Below are 15135 nucleotides of genomic sequence, written 5' to 3'. Positions count from 1 at the left end.
ATGCTTGTATGCAGACTAGGAGTTCATGGGTCCCCCGTGCCACAGAGTATTGCTCAAGACAGGAATTTAACCAGTCACATTTGCAGGAATGATGCCCAAAATTAAGCATTTTATATCAGCACAGATTTGTTAGCCATGACATAAAATGCCATACTTCAGTGTGAGCGCTGACACTTAGGCATCAGGAGCAGAGCTTCATGTGGTTCTCCCACAAGAAGTGAGGACAGGTGCTCTCCTGGAATCTGGAGCAGCCAGGCACTGACAGGGGCTGGCACCTGCTTTGTAACACATCTGCACTTGGGATGGTTTCTTCTCTCTTCTCTGGGTGCTACTGAACTTCCCTTTGTTCTTTTGGTTTTTTTAAAAATAATTTTGTTCCTCTGCAAGCTGAGAAAGAGCTGGGGAGAAGTCAGGAAGGAAGGGAGCTTTCTGCATTTATCAGTTCAAATGTACAATAACTAAATTCAAGCTGAATTTTAAAAGGGGATTTTCTAGGCAGAAACATCTGATTTATACTGAAGGTGCTACAGAACAGATCCACTTTCTGGTACAGCAAGTATTTAATTATTTTCCCTCTATTACCAGACCATGTGTTAGGGAGAAAGGCACAGTTAGCAAAGCACAGTGAGGGTGGCAGTTTTCCTGAGCAAAGGAAAGCTTTTCATGTCCTCAAAACTTCTAGAAGCATTTGCTGTTCATATGTGTTTGGGGTTTATCAGCAAAAGTATGGCAAAGTGTTCATCAAAGTAATCCAAGAATGATCCTGCTGGAATTTCCAGAACTTAGGGCTAAAAGCACAACACCCTTAAATTTTGATATGAAAAATACATGATGAAAAGCTTCAATTCTGTTAAGAATCTTTTGTGTCATTCCTGTAACTTTTTAGGGTTTGACCAAAAGACTATTTTAGATTTCTAATCACATAATTACTTATCCCTTCTTCCAAAAAGCACCTAGATCCATAGACAAAACCATCTTTTCTCAAAATCTGTACAGCTATTCCTTTAAAAACAAAACCAAGAAAAAAAACCCCAAACATAAAAAACCCAGAACAACAACAACAAAAATAGAAAGTTAAAAAAAAAAGATTAGTCAAAGCTGAGGATCACAAAAGGGAAAAATCACATTTGGGAAACTTTAGCTAATGAACTCAGACCACATCTGGCCTAAAATAGTGACAGAACACCATGCCACTTCCACACTGAATGACTTCTAACAGAAAGCTTTCAGAGAGCAGGGAAAGAGTTTGAATGTGTCTGCTGTGCTAATGCAGCTCAACTGAACAGGCTGTGGATCTGCTGAACAAAGCTGGACATTTTCTGTGTGGTGAGCCAGAAAAATATTGAGGATCCACTCAGTAGTGACTAATACAAAGGTCAGGGTTCTCTGACTGCAGCTCTTGGCTCTGCACACTCAGCCCCTGCAGTCCTCAGGGAACGCTGCCTCGTGCTCGCTCCATCTTGCTCAGGAATGGAGTCACAGCAAACTCCCCAGGGAGCTGCACATTCCAGCTGAACCAAACACAGCTGGAAATCTTCCAGCACAGCAGCTGCAGTGATGGGAGAGCCCTCAGTGAGCTCTCAGAAGCCACATTTTTAACTCAGTCCCACAGGGAGCCACGGCAGGAGTGGCAGCACAGTTCTGTACCCAGTATCCATCTGTAATTCCCACCTTGAGAACAGCAGCTGCACCCTGGATGTCCTGCTCACACCCTGTATCAGGAGGAACTGTGTCACTTCTGAATTATTCTAGGCTGCTGATAAAGTCTCCTGGCTGCTTCCGCTAAGTGATAGAAATAAATGCAAATGCTACACACTGTGCCAGTCAAATTCATGAGACTGATTTGCAATTATTTTATCACCCCCTGCTTGCTGCAGAGGTCTCAGGATGTTCAGGGGTTAAGTGGAAATGGAAAAAGAGGAACACCCTAAGACATTGTTGCCAGCAACTCTGGTGCCACACTAAAACATCACAAAACAAGCTGCATCAACACCAATAGTGTGGATCAGTACAGGAAAGGCATGGATCTATTTCAGCAGGTCCAGAGCAGCTCCAGAAAAATTAGCAGAGGCTAGAGCACCTCTCCTGTAAGGACAGGGTGAGAGAGTTGGGGTTATTCAGCCCAGAGAAGAGAAGCATCCAGGGAGACCTTACTGCGGCCTTTCTTTAAGGGGGACTATAAGAATAAAAGGGACAGACTTTTTTAGCAGAGCCTGTTGCAACAGGACAAGGGATTATAGCTTTAAGTGAAAAAAGAGCTGATGTAGGCTAGGTATGAGGAGGAAATTTTTAACAATGAGGGTGGTGAAAGAATGAGACAGGTTGCCCAGAGAGGTTGTGGATGCCCCATTCCTGGAAATATTCAAGGTCAGGTTGCCCTGAGTAACCCGATCTAGCAGAAGGTGTTCTGCTCATGGACTTGATGACCTTTAAAGGTTTCTTCCAGCCCAAACCATCCTATGATTCTGGCCTGCTCTTACTGCCTGGGAGAAGACAATGGATGGATAAAGGAAAGGGCCCAAAATGCAGCCACAAGGGGCAGCTACAGGAAGATTCAGGTTTGGGGGTTGTGAACAGACAGATCTGGGGGAGCAGGGCCGAGGGGCAGGAGGTAGTGGAACAGGTTCAGGGAAAGATGGCCAGGAAAAGGACAGCAGACACAATTACTTATAAAGAGCTTGGGAAATGTTCTTGGTCAAGAAAAACTAATGTCCTGTTTTGTGGGTTACAGAGCAGCAGAAAATATTTCAGGCACGAAACATAGAGACAGCCACAGTAGCACAGTTGAGGGCAATCCCAAACTGCTGCAATAAACAAGGAAGATGTGGAATTTCTGCTGTGCCACTGAAGTTTGCAACAGAACTTTCTGCAGTTTTTCAAGGATGTAGTTTCCCCCTGAGATCTATAAACTTATTGTCCAATTCTCTAAGAAATGCCAAGGAGAATTGTTGCACAGAATTTCCTCTCTGAGAGGGATTTCAAACAGCAGGCAAGAGAATGCACTGGTCAGCCAGCACTTGGCAAATCTGACCCACATGAATCTGTGTTTGCCACCCTCCTCCTTAGCTGCTGTCACAGGCAAGGACATCAACCCACTGTCAGAAGGAGCAGCTGCCGTTGAGAACAGGAGGCAGATGATGAGCATTAATAAAGGGAGTACTTGTGTTGTAACCAGTCCAGGCTCCAAATGCACAAACTTTTTCTTGCAGTAATAAAGCAAATCTTTTGTATGCTGTGTTTCCACCATGTGCTCAAAATACCTGTATTGTTAGATTTCCTCATCACTCACAAACAAAAAACACGGACACTGCTGATGAGCAGCTGATCTTTGGACTTCTGTTTTAAAAGAGATGGATGGGGTTTTTTGATGAATGGACTTCTGTGTACACAAACTACTGTAATTTTGGTTTTGAACACTACCTTAAAGCTCTGATTTTCTGGAAGCCACCCAGCCACCTTATTAAACACATCCAAGGTAGACAGAACACACATGTACTTCCCTTTCATGCCTTTTGTGGGTCTACAGATGAGGCAGGTGGAAGCATTAGGAGCAGAGACAAGAGAATTTCACTAGGAGCTTGAACAGCAATGAATGGAATTAATACCCATAATTATAAACCAAGGGCTGATAGGAACCTGTCCCCTGTGCATCCTTCTTCAGGGAATGCTTTGCCACTGTTGTTTCTGTGCAATAAGAGGTATTGATGGTGATGCTCACAGTCCTGAAAGGTGGAAACATTTCCTTCCTTTTCAATTTATCTATAGCAGTGACACCTTTTTTCTCCTTTAAATATGTTATTTTCAGCTTCTCATTTGTGGAGGTGAGTTGTCATTATTAACCCCACTGTCTGAAGGACTGACAAAAAGAGCAATCTGGAGCCCTAACAAAGGCCTAACCATGGTTTTATAATGTTGTCTCGTGGCACTTTGTGACAGCTTTCACACCTTTAGTTTTCATAAGATACTCACTGCATGCACTTCAGCATGGAGTGTTCAACACTGTTAGGAACTCTTCCCAAGCATGCAGTTAAATTAAATCAATCAAGTTAAATTGAAGTTTGGAGAACAATAAAGCCACAGATATCCCTGAGCTGAGCTATTCTCCTTCCAGCCAGCAGGTACCAATGGCACACACCTATCCCAGTGCTGCTGACACACCCACTCAGCAGCCACCTCAAGAGTGGCACACACAACCAATCCTCAACAAAACAAATCTCAATTCAGCAAGAGACTGAGTATTCACCACCAGACCTTTTTTTATAGCCCTTCCAAAACAACAGCATCCAGCTGTTTCCAGGGAAGAAGATGAAAGATCCTCACAGGCTGGGCTTGCAAGAGGTCCTGTGTTTGCACACACCTGTGCAGTGCTGCACACAGAGTGAGGCTGGGAGTCCACATATTTCACACAGCTTCATGCTCCCTGTACCTGGGCAGCTTTGTGTCTACCTGCCTTGTGTCTATCATAGAATCATAAAATGGCCTGTGCTGTAAGAGACCTTAGAGATCATTCAGCTCCAACCCCCTTTTCATGGGTAGGGACACCTTCCTCTAGGGCAGATTGCTCAGAGCTGCACCTGACCTGGCCTTGAACACCTCCAGCAATGGGGTATTGACATGTTCTGTGAGCAACCTTGACCACATGTCTGTAGTGTGAAAATGGCAGATTCCCTTCCAGGTATTTTAACACTATGAAGATCATTAAAATACACGGTTTCATTTGCTTCCTGAAGGCACCAGCTGGACTGCTGTGCAAGAATTCTGCTCTGCCCCCTGCACTGCTTCATATTAGAGTGCGTTCAGTGAATTCCTAGCTACTTTTGATGAAAAATTTTGAAGTAGTGATGGCAGCCTTCTCTTACGTTTGCTGTGATAAAATTACCATCTTGTCCATTTAGCCTGCATTAATAGTATGGGAAACCTTGAAACAGCACATCAGCATTTCTGTCACTGCCCTCTCTGGCAAAGCCTTTTTGGTTACTTATGTAGAGAGTATCTGTCTCTCCCTGTTTTGTTCCATTAGAGCTGCACCAAGAGCTCAAACTGCCCCAAAGCAGTTGCCAGATCACAGAATCAGTGAGGACGGAAAAGATCTTTGAGATGATTTGAGTCCAACCCGTGACCAATCACCACCGTGTCACCCAGCCCATGGCCCTGAGTGCCACATCCAGGATCAGCACCGTGTCACCCAGACCATGGCCCTGAGTGCCACATCCAGGATCAGCACCGTGTCACCCAGACCGTGGCCCTGAGTGCCACATCCAGGATCAGCACTGTGTCACCCAGACCATGGCCCGGAGTGCCACATCCAGGATCAGCACCGTGTCACCCAGCCCATGGCCCTGAGTGCCACGTCCAGCCTTTCCTTGAACACCTCCAGGGACGGTGACTGCACCACCTCCCCGGGCAGCCCATTCCAATGTCTAATCAGCCTTTCTGTGCAGAAACTCCTCCTGGTGTGCAGCCTAAACCTGCCCTGGCGCATCTCTGGCCTCATCTGTCTTGTCCTGCCGCACAGCACCCTGACGCCGCCGCTGAGGCCGGGGAGCTCAGCGCACCCAGGGGCGCCTCCACCTCCGGGGCCGGCAGGAACGGCCCCGCCACGCCCGGGACCGCCTCCGGCACGGCCCCCGCGGCCCCGGGGCAGGGCAGGAGGGCGGGCGGGAGGTGGCCCGGGCGGTCACTCACGTTGCGGCGGCGGGAGAAGCCGGGCAGCAGCGGCAGCGCCATGGCCGCTCCTCAACCGCCGCTGCGCGGAGACCGCGCGGCGCTGACGTCATGCGGCCGTGACGTCACGGGGCGGGGACAGGCGCGGGGCGAGGGCGGGGGCGCCCTGATCCCGAACCTTCATATCGAATCCTAATCCCGAACCCTCATCCTGAACCCTCATCCCGAGCCTTCATATCGAATCCTAATCCCGAGCCTCTCATCCCGAACCCTCATCCCGAGCCTTCATATCGAATCCTTATCCCGAACTGCTCATCCCGAACCCTCATCCCGACCCGCTCCATCCCAAACCGCTCATCCCGTGCCCTCCTCCCGAACCCTCATGCCGGGATTTGCTCCAGGGAGATGCAGGCAGGTCCTGGCTTTCCTCCACAAAAGCCCCACCAAGTGCAGGGGGTGCCTCAGGGTGGGCCCAGAGTCAGCAGTAGCAAAGTAGAAATAAATCCATTCTTATATATATATATATATATATATATATATATAATTAATATGTATAATTATAGAAATAGATCTAAATATTATATGTATATATAATTTATATAGTTTTTATTATAATATTAAAACACATCATGTATAAATATAATACATAAAATATATTTATAACATATATAATATTTATTACACATCGTTATTTACTGAATGCCAAATACATATTAACGTATCCAACAACAGCCCACACTAAATCAATTTCTTCAGTTTTTCAGGATTAATGGCCGTTTTGATCATGAGAAATTTAGGGAAAAGGAGGCTCAAGGGTGACCTTATGGCCCCCCACAACTCCTGACAGGAGGCCATGGCCAGGTGGGAGCCAGGCTCCTCTCCCAGGGAACAAGTGACAGGAGGAGAGGACGTGGTCTAAAGCAGTGCCAGGGGAGGTTTAGGCTGGACATCAGAAGGAATTTTTTCATGGAAAGGGTGTGAGACGCTGGAATGGGCTGCCCAGGGAGGCATCATCCCTGGAGGTGTGTGAGGAAAGGCTGGATGTGGCACTCAGGTCCATGGGCTGCGTGACGCGGTGGAGTTTGGTCACAAGTCAGACTCAGTCTCAGAGGTCTTTTCCAGCCTAAAGGATTCTGTGAAAATTTACCTCACCTGGTGAGGAGCAGTGACTCTGCTGGACATGGAGCCCCCCAAATACCTCTGGAACTGGGGTCACAGATGGGACAAATCCCACCACATTTGCCATTTTCTGCACCAATTAATTTTTAATGTTTTTCGTTTTGTGACTTTTACACAGCACATTTTACTCTGGGGCCCTGTCAGGCTGGGGGGATGTTTTTACAGCTTTTTGTTTGGATTTTTGCATTTTAGTCCACTGGGATAGGGAAACTGGGTCAGTGGGTTTCCACCTTCTGGTTTCCCAGTGCTGTGCCACACATCTGCATTTGCATTTAGTGTGGAAAGGTAAACACTTAAAATATATTTTAATTGAAAATTAGAGAAACCATCATTTTAATCACATTCATTTCATACTGTGGGCGGTATTACACAGAAATTTAAATTTCAAACAGAAAATACAGTGAGAGTTTCTCACGGATGGCTGGTGGGGGGAAGGGTTGTTTTTCTTTAATGGAAGTAACATTTTCCTTGTTAATAAGGGAAGATGCATTCCAGATCACTTCGAAAGCCAGTTCCAGAGAACAGCAACCATGCTATGTTATGTTCCTCCATTTTTCATAAAGCTGTTCATTAATATGGGTTTTTTTTTTTAATTAGATTGCTTTTTACAGAAAAATTAGTTCATGGATAAAATAGCTTAAACCAAAATATTCCAGTTCTGATCTGCCATCACCCTGTCTCAGAGGAGCTGTACTTCAGCTGCTGGATGTATTCTCATGGATGGAGTGGGTCTCCCCTGCCATATTTCATACTCTATGATGCATCAGACCATGAAATTCCCATAATGTGTCATCCCTCCTCCCCCAAACAGAGCCTCGTGGAACAGCATGGGAGATGTGCTCAGTCTGAGCAAGCCTGGGAGAGACCCCCCATCCAGTCCCCAGGGAGCATTTGTGCAGAATTCACTCTCTGAATTGGAATTTTGCCAAAAATGTTCCAATTTCCAAAACTGTCATTTATGGGGAAATTATTTTGGGGTTGTTTTGTTGTCTTGGGGTGGGGTTTTTTTGCCGGAAGGGAAGGGAAGGGGAAGGGAGGGGAAGGGAAGGGAAGGGAAGGGAAGGGAAGGGAAGGGAAGGGAAGGGAAGGGAAGGGAAGGGAAGGGAAGGGAAGGGAGAAGGGGAGGGAAGGGGAGGGGAGGGAAGGGGAGGAAGGGAAGGGAGGGAAGGGAAGGGAGGAAGGGAGGAAGGGAGGAAGGGAGGAAGGGAGGAAGGGAGGAAGGGAGGAAGGGAGGAAGGGAGGAAGGAAGGAAGGAAGGAAGGAAGGAAGGAAGGAAGGAAGGAAGGAAGGAAGGAAGGAAGGAAGGAAGGAAGGAAGGAAGGAAGGAAGGAAGGAAGGAAGGAAGGAATTGGTATCTCCTGTTTAGTTTTTGTGGCTCATTGCATAACAGGGTGGTTGAAATGTCTTAATATTCCCTCTGATATCGATAATAAACTGTTGCTCCAGAGTTTCAGGCAGTAGGGGCAGAGGCTGCATGTGAAAAGCATGCAAAGGAAGGTCAGTGAAATGCAGAGTGTCGGTAGAGTCCAGTGCATTTCCAGCAGAAAATCCTGTGAATTGTCCCCAAACCCTCAGGTCAAATCTTTCTGCACCTCTGCCTCCCCCAGTAAAGGAGCCACAGGGGGCTGTGGAGAAGGGGAGCATCTTCCTTGTGCACCAAAACACCTCTGCAATTTGATGTTTTCTACCAGTCTTCAATTATTTTGTTTTCTTTCAAATGAAAAAAAAAAATAATAATCTACTTTAGAACACAATTGCTTCTTTCTGCATTACCTTCTCTTTGGGGTTTCTCTCACATGTTTATCTTTTTTGTTCCTTGCTGTATTCACTCAGTAGTACAAACTGAGTGAAAACAAATTAATTTTAATGCCTTTTCTAGGAAAAATGAAAGTACTCCAGGAAAACCAATTTTGATAAAAGCTTTTTATTAAATGAAGATTGTTAATGACAACAGTAAGCAGTTGGCAGTGGTAAATTAACCATGTGTTCTGACTGCTCTGCAGATGATAGTGGTGGATGTACATAGGACTGCATTAGTTGTACAGTTCAAAGGAGAGAGAAAGCAGGAGGGAAGCTAAAGCTGGGGAAAAATGGAAAATGCTGTCTTTGTGATAAAAAGACAGCTATTATAGTCTCTTTGAGATTGAATTTTACTGGCAAACTTGAAATGAGTAGGGGAGTACAAATTGTAAAGTGAGCCCCTCAAAACTTTCCAAAGAGGCTTAATTAAATAAAATATATATATATATATTGGCTTTCAATCTGACCAAGTGCTGCAGGCTCCAGACTTAGTCCATTTGTCTGAGTGGAAGGCCAGGTCTGACCAAGTTCTGTCAGTTTAGAACAGGAAAATTTAGAAAAAAAAAGAGAAAACCAGGAAGGTTAGACTAAAATCAGCATAATTTAGTGCTGCTTGTCTGTGAAGATGTCTCTGCTTCTGTCATATGTGTGACTTATCCTTTTCCTGGGACTGGTTTTACAGGCCATGTTAAGGCTGTGCTGCCCAAAATCAGATTGTTCCCAGGCTTCCCAGTTTAAAGTGAATTATGGTTCTACATGGATCATCATACAGCACACTAAAACCTGAACCAAAATTGAGCCGTGGCATACACTTAATTAGGTACCGGAAATTAAGAATGGAAAATTACAACATATTAATACTCTTTTTCTTAGGCCTGTCTTAGAAAAATATTGGATGCTGTGAGAGGCATTGCAGAAGTCAGGGAGGGGATTGGATCAGGGGAATCAGACACAGCCCTGCCTGTGGCCAGCTTGTGTGAGGAAAGGAGGGCAAACCCCAGTGTGGCTGTTCACTGTGGGTCAGCTGCTACCTTCAGTGAACAGCCTTAAAAATACAGATTATTTGTTTTCCTGTGTCTTCTGTCACCTCATTCATTTTGTTTTTACCAGGCAATGAACATGTAGCCCATGAAGATAATTCTTCATGGCCAGAAAACAATGCTGAGATCACAGCTGTGGAGTGCTCCAGACAGCCCACAGAGGGAAAATCCAGCACCTTTGGGGCCATGGATCTGTGCTGGCCATGAACCACAGGGATACTTGGTGCATCAGTCCTGCAGCTGCCCCCTGTCCCAGGGAGGCAAAGTGAAAAGGGTGAATTTCCACATCTCATGGCCTGGAACCTTTTCCTCCTGACAATGCCATGGGGGAGAGGAGACCAGAAAACAGTTAGAGCCATTTGGGTCTCACTGGAAGGTTTCCTTAGCTGGAATGACCTTTCCATGGGCAATTGCTCCAATTCAGCCTGTTCTACCGAGGCACATTGCACATGAGCCCCAATGAGATTCTCGGGATCTTTCAGGTGGCTGTGACCCCAAGAATCTTAAAAGTCTCTTTTCCCAGCCCCAGTGCTTGAAGAAGGAGTCAGAGCTCTTCATTTCTCGGTCTCAAGGTTGTTTATTGTTCTTTATCTATAAAAAATTTTCTCCTGCCCTGCCGAGGTCCATCCAGCAGGACAGTTCCAGGCACTCTGCCTGCCCCCAGGGCAGTGTTATGTCTTTATACTAAAAACTACGTGTACAATGTTTACAATTACTTTCCAATACCTATCACCTGTGTTAGACAGTGAGCTTCTACTCTAAACCAATCCAAAAGTGCCAACATCACAGCAGAAGATGGAGGCCAAGAAGAAGCAGGAGAAAGGCTGGACATGCCCAGGTCCCTCCATCTTGCTTCCTGAACCCCCATTCCAGAAACCCCAAAATCTACTTTTTCACCCCGTGATAACTTCACTATTAGTCTGGGGCTTGCTGATCTTCATATAAGGTTGGTAATTTGCTCCACGGGTCATAATCAAACCCACAGGTGTTTTGGGCTCCATGCCAGGGCTTCTGAGCCCCCTGGCAGGGGTCTTGGCCATCCTGGACAGCCAGAGGGATGTTCTGGGTTCCCACATGAGATGTGCCATGCTCTTTGGGGACAGAGGTATTGGGCAGGGATGAGGGATGCAGGCACAGTATCCCCACAGGTGCTGCCTGCCTGGCACAGCCTGGGTGTGAGGGGCCCTGCATAGGCTGGTTTTCCTGTCCTTGTGCCCTCACCCCATCACCCCATCCCACAAACTCCTCAGCCTCTGGAAACTTGACAGAAGTGCTCTGTCTCACAGAACAAGCTCAGCGGGCAAGTTCCACTTTGCTGAGCCAGTTTTTGAAGTGTTTTGAAGTTCCTACTCATCTGATACCCAGCTCCTTTACATAAGGTGTGAGCTTCTCAGGGGATATTTGCAATCAGCCTGACTTCCGTGTCATGGAAGTCAGGAGACTGTGAGGGGCCACTTCCCTAAGTCCCCCACACTTCTGAAAGTATAGGAAAAGAGAAATATTCTGGGCCTGGTAGATACCTTTGAGTTGCCCCCGCTGCATATATTCAGTGAGATCTGCATCAGGGAGTAGCTGTTCAGTTCCTCCTCACCCTCCTTATGTGGGCTGATTTGAGATGCAGGCACACTGGTAAAATGAACCTGACAGAAAAGCCTCTAATTTAATTCAGAGCAGAATGCCGATTTTTTTTTCTCAATTAAGCTATAGACATGCATTTAACATAGCGTGCAGTTTTAAATGGGAAGAGTTGGAAAAACTTGTAAGTAAGGCACCTAACAGTGATGGGAATGAAGTATGAACATGGAGCTTGGCAGTCAAAGTGCAGCTGAGGCCTCCCAGTTGTGTGTCACCTCTGCAAGAGCCAAGCAGCCTTCCTCCCTCCAGATAACATCACTTCTAGGGTGAGGACAAATCACTTGGGAACACAGAGCCCCCAGGCAGGGAGGCACAGTGACTGTCACAGCCCAGACAGTCCCGTGGAAGTCAGGGCAATGCTGCTGTCAGTCAGGTGCAGCACCCAGACCCTGTCACACCCTGCAGAAGGAATGGGGAGCTGCTCTCATGGGGACAATAAAGGAGGGAAGCAGCTATTGCCCTCCTGACTGGACTTATTTTCCTTCCTTTATTCCTGACCTGTTTGGGATGTTAATGGGACTGAACTTATGCAGGTCAAACATTTCCTGGCTTTCCTCTCACACTGCTTTTCTGACAAAATTGAGGGGTTTGGCTCAGCAGAAGTGTTAATTCACCTTCCCTCCTTTCCACCAGGGGTGTAACTTGCCAGTAGCCTGACTCTTCATTAAGAAAACTCTCTCATCCAGCCAAGGAGGCAATGCAAGCCCTAAGAAACCCCAGCCCTGGCTCTGCTCAGCCAGACTTACCAGTCTGCTCTCTTCTGCCTAGGAAAATCCTGTCAGCATTTCCCCAAGTCTTGCAAGTTGCCTTGAGGATACACCATCAGCTGAGGCTGCATGACTGACCAATTCCTCCCTCTTCTCCCATCCTCCATTTTCAAGCTTCATCTTTGTAGCTGATGGATAAAACAACAACAACAAAAAAAAAAACCCAACAGCCATATTTAAAATTCCCATGGCATAGATAGATAGATAGATAGATAGATAGATAGATAGTAGATAGATAGATAGATAGATAGATAGATAGATTACAGTCAATTACCAGAAACTGCTATTGATCAAGGCTGGTTTAGAATTATACTTGCTTTCACGATCAAGCTTACAGTACAATTTGCCCTGCATTCGTCATCTGTTTCAATCAAAATGAGAGGGGAGGAAATGACACTTATTTTAAATAAAAAGCTTTCAAGCTATTCTTGCAGGCTGCTTTGAGGATCTAGGACAGATCAAAGCTGCTTTGAGAATTCATCTGTTCTCCTTCAGATATGATAGCTCATTGTCCATAGGAAAAAAAAATTAAGGCAGTATAAGTTATCAAAGCAGCAAGTGGATTTTGGGTTTCCAAGAAGTGGTCTCAAAATTGGTGAAGCCTGCCAGGATAATAGCAGAACAGGAGTGACAGTAATCCCCTCTGTCACAGAGACCAAGATATTGGCAATTGCAGGCACTACACCAGAAATCGTTTCTTAATCAAGCTCTGTCTTAATGGTAGCTGGGTCATCTGTATGGATCAAAAGCCTTGGTCAATACCAGCTTCCCCAGAGTGCCTGACATTGGTCAATTATGAATGGGTTAGGAACTGAGGTTTACCCCAAACCTAATTCCTTTGCTGATTAGGACTTTATTCTAACTTCCAGCCTAAGGGCACTCTTGGGAAACAGATCCTTTTGATCCTTGTTTTGGCATTGTCCTTTGAATAATGTATCCTTTTTTTTTTGCCATCCACTGCCTTCTCCTTACATAATGGTAGATAGCAATCACATCTCCCATCAGCTTTTGGCCAAGTTTAGTGAAGCAGACTTTTTGGCACGCTGCCTGTGTGATAGTTCATGTTTCTCCTGAACTCCCAGCTCTGCTTTTTTCTCTGCCTGTTCCAGTCCGAGTTCATCTTCCTTGAATAAAAAGCAGCAATGCACAATAACCTAAAAGAACTCTCTCTCACCAATGTGCTGCACTGCTCCAGTTACTCTCATCTCTGCTTTCCTCTGCTATGTCTTCTCAATATTTCTTTTCAATATTTCCTTCCCCTGCCTTCGTGCTTTCCTAGGTTTGTGCTTCTTCCTGGCTCTTCTCATTCCCACTAGTTCTGCTTCTTTTCTTCACTGCTGCTTTTCTCATAGAAGGCCAAAATAAGTGAGAAAAGTGTCGGGTCCTCCTTTCCAAACCTGTTGATTGAACGTGCTGAAGAATAAGTGATCTGCAGGGAATAGGATTTATTGGGCTGTTAGCTCAAATGGAGACGTCTGCCTCAGCCTGCCGAGTCTCTGAGCACAATTTCTCTCTGCACGGCTCCACTGCTGCTCTTCCCCTCTCTAAATGCACTTTGAAGGGCTTTGCTTTTGTATCAGTGTGTGAGGAGTATGGGTAAGACCTAATTTCAGGTATGGGAGAAGCAGACTTCACTATATATCAGAGGTGGTTTCATGGCCTTGTAATACATTTTTCAAGGCAACTGAGCCTGATGCTTCATGGCTAACTTGGCTTCCATCCACTGAAATCAGAGCTGCTGTCCTGGTGGGGCTTTGTCTCTTTGTTTGGAGGCAACCTGTGATAGCACAGAAAGAAATGTCTTCACCTGGAGTTCATTTTGAGCTTGTGATTAATATCAGTTCTTTTGATGAACGAGGTACCTATTTTGCTATGTTTCTACCTTACAGACGGGCCAAACTCCAGATCCTGTCAATGAAAGGATAAAGAAGAGAGAAGAAACCCTTCTGCCATGCCAGACATTTGCTGGTCACTAGCACATTCCACACCACAGCAAGACCCTATTTATTTTTGTGTGCTAAATGCTGTAGCAAGGTTAGTCCACAAATAAATAAATAAATGAGTAGAGGTTCAATATTTAAGGGAATTTCAACTGGAACAAAAACTACCCTGAAAGTTGAGACTGTAGCAGCCTCGACAGTGTCCCTTTAAATTACACTTAATAAATACCAGGGAGCTGAAGTGTTCTGTGGTTGTGCATATATTTGTAACAAATGGTTGCACAAATATTTGGCTCCTAACGATGAACTAACTGGTATGACATTTGCCAGGGAAAATTAATTACTTTAACGTGTGTTGTATAAAATATGAGATAATCATGTAATGTATGTGTGTGCTGTAGAGTGTTGCTGAGTGACTAAGTTATTACCAAAGGAAATTTATGAGAAACAAACAAGAAACACTCAGAGATGCTGTAAATGTCATGCTATGCTCAAGGGCCTTTTGCGGCTGAATAATTTTTATGTGGATGAAGAGGACAGGATCATGCTGTGAAAAATCAAGTTAGAATGAGTTAATCTTTGTATTTGCACATGATTTTATTGGTATTTAATGTAGCTGTGATGTTTCTGTTTCAAATTGTAGGGACAGTTCATAGTGAAGATGACAAGATCGAATCAGACTGGACTGAGTGATCTCAGCATCAAATTTTGAGCGGTCTATGTTCAAGAAGAAAAGCTGCCTATTAAAGAAATGGGAAATAAAGTGGTCCTGATAGTCAAGTCATGGCTGCTGGTTTGTGCAAAATTTTACTGCCTAATTTATATGACTTTTTGGAAGGGTGAAGTAATCTCCCTTAGAGGTCTTGCTTGTGAAGAGGCACTCACTGCTCTGTGCAGCTCTGAAGCAAGGAAGGGTCAGGGGCTGCCAGGGCTCTGCCCTCCCCTCCCACCAGGATGCTCTGCAGGGTCTGCACGAGGCTGTGGGCAGCAGGGAGAAGTGGAAAGCAGTGAACTGAACTGGAGAAATAGGAACTGGCGAGGGAAAAGCAGACACACACATCCCTTCTCAGACAGGGAGTGTGCAGCATGATAAACCTGATCTCTAAATGG

General features: G+C 45.4%; 1 protein-coding gene across 1 annotated transcript in view; it reads right to left on the bottom strand.

The window, feature by feature from the left end:
• EFHC2 (EF-hand domain containing 2) overlaps positions 1–5768 on the bottom strand; it is a 57190-nt gene extending 51422 nt beyond the window's left edge. Inside the window, exon 1 of the mRNA XM_030952648.1 lies at positions 5686–5768. Coding sequence (XP_030808508.1) covers positions 5686–5727 — 42 coding nt within the window. The 5' untranslated portion in view covers positions 5728–5768. The remainder of the gene's footprint in view (positions 1–5685) is intronic.
• Between the last annotated feature and the right edge of the window lie 9367 nt (positions 5769–15135).

The sequence above is a fragment of the Camarhynchus parvulus genome, chromosome 1, assembly GCF_901933205.1.
Source record: "Camarhynchus parvulus chromosome 1, STF_HiC, whole genome shotgun sequence".
Classification (NCBI taxonomy): domain Eukaryota; kingdom Metazoa; phylum Chordata; class Aves; order Passeriformes; family Thraupidae; genus Camarhynchus; species Camarhynchus parvulus.
Note: the sequence above shows the minus strand (reverse complement) of the source record. Positions and strands in the feature narration are given on the sequence as shown.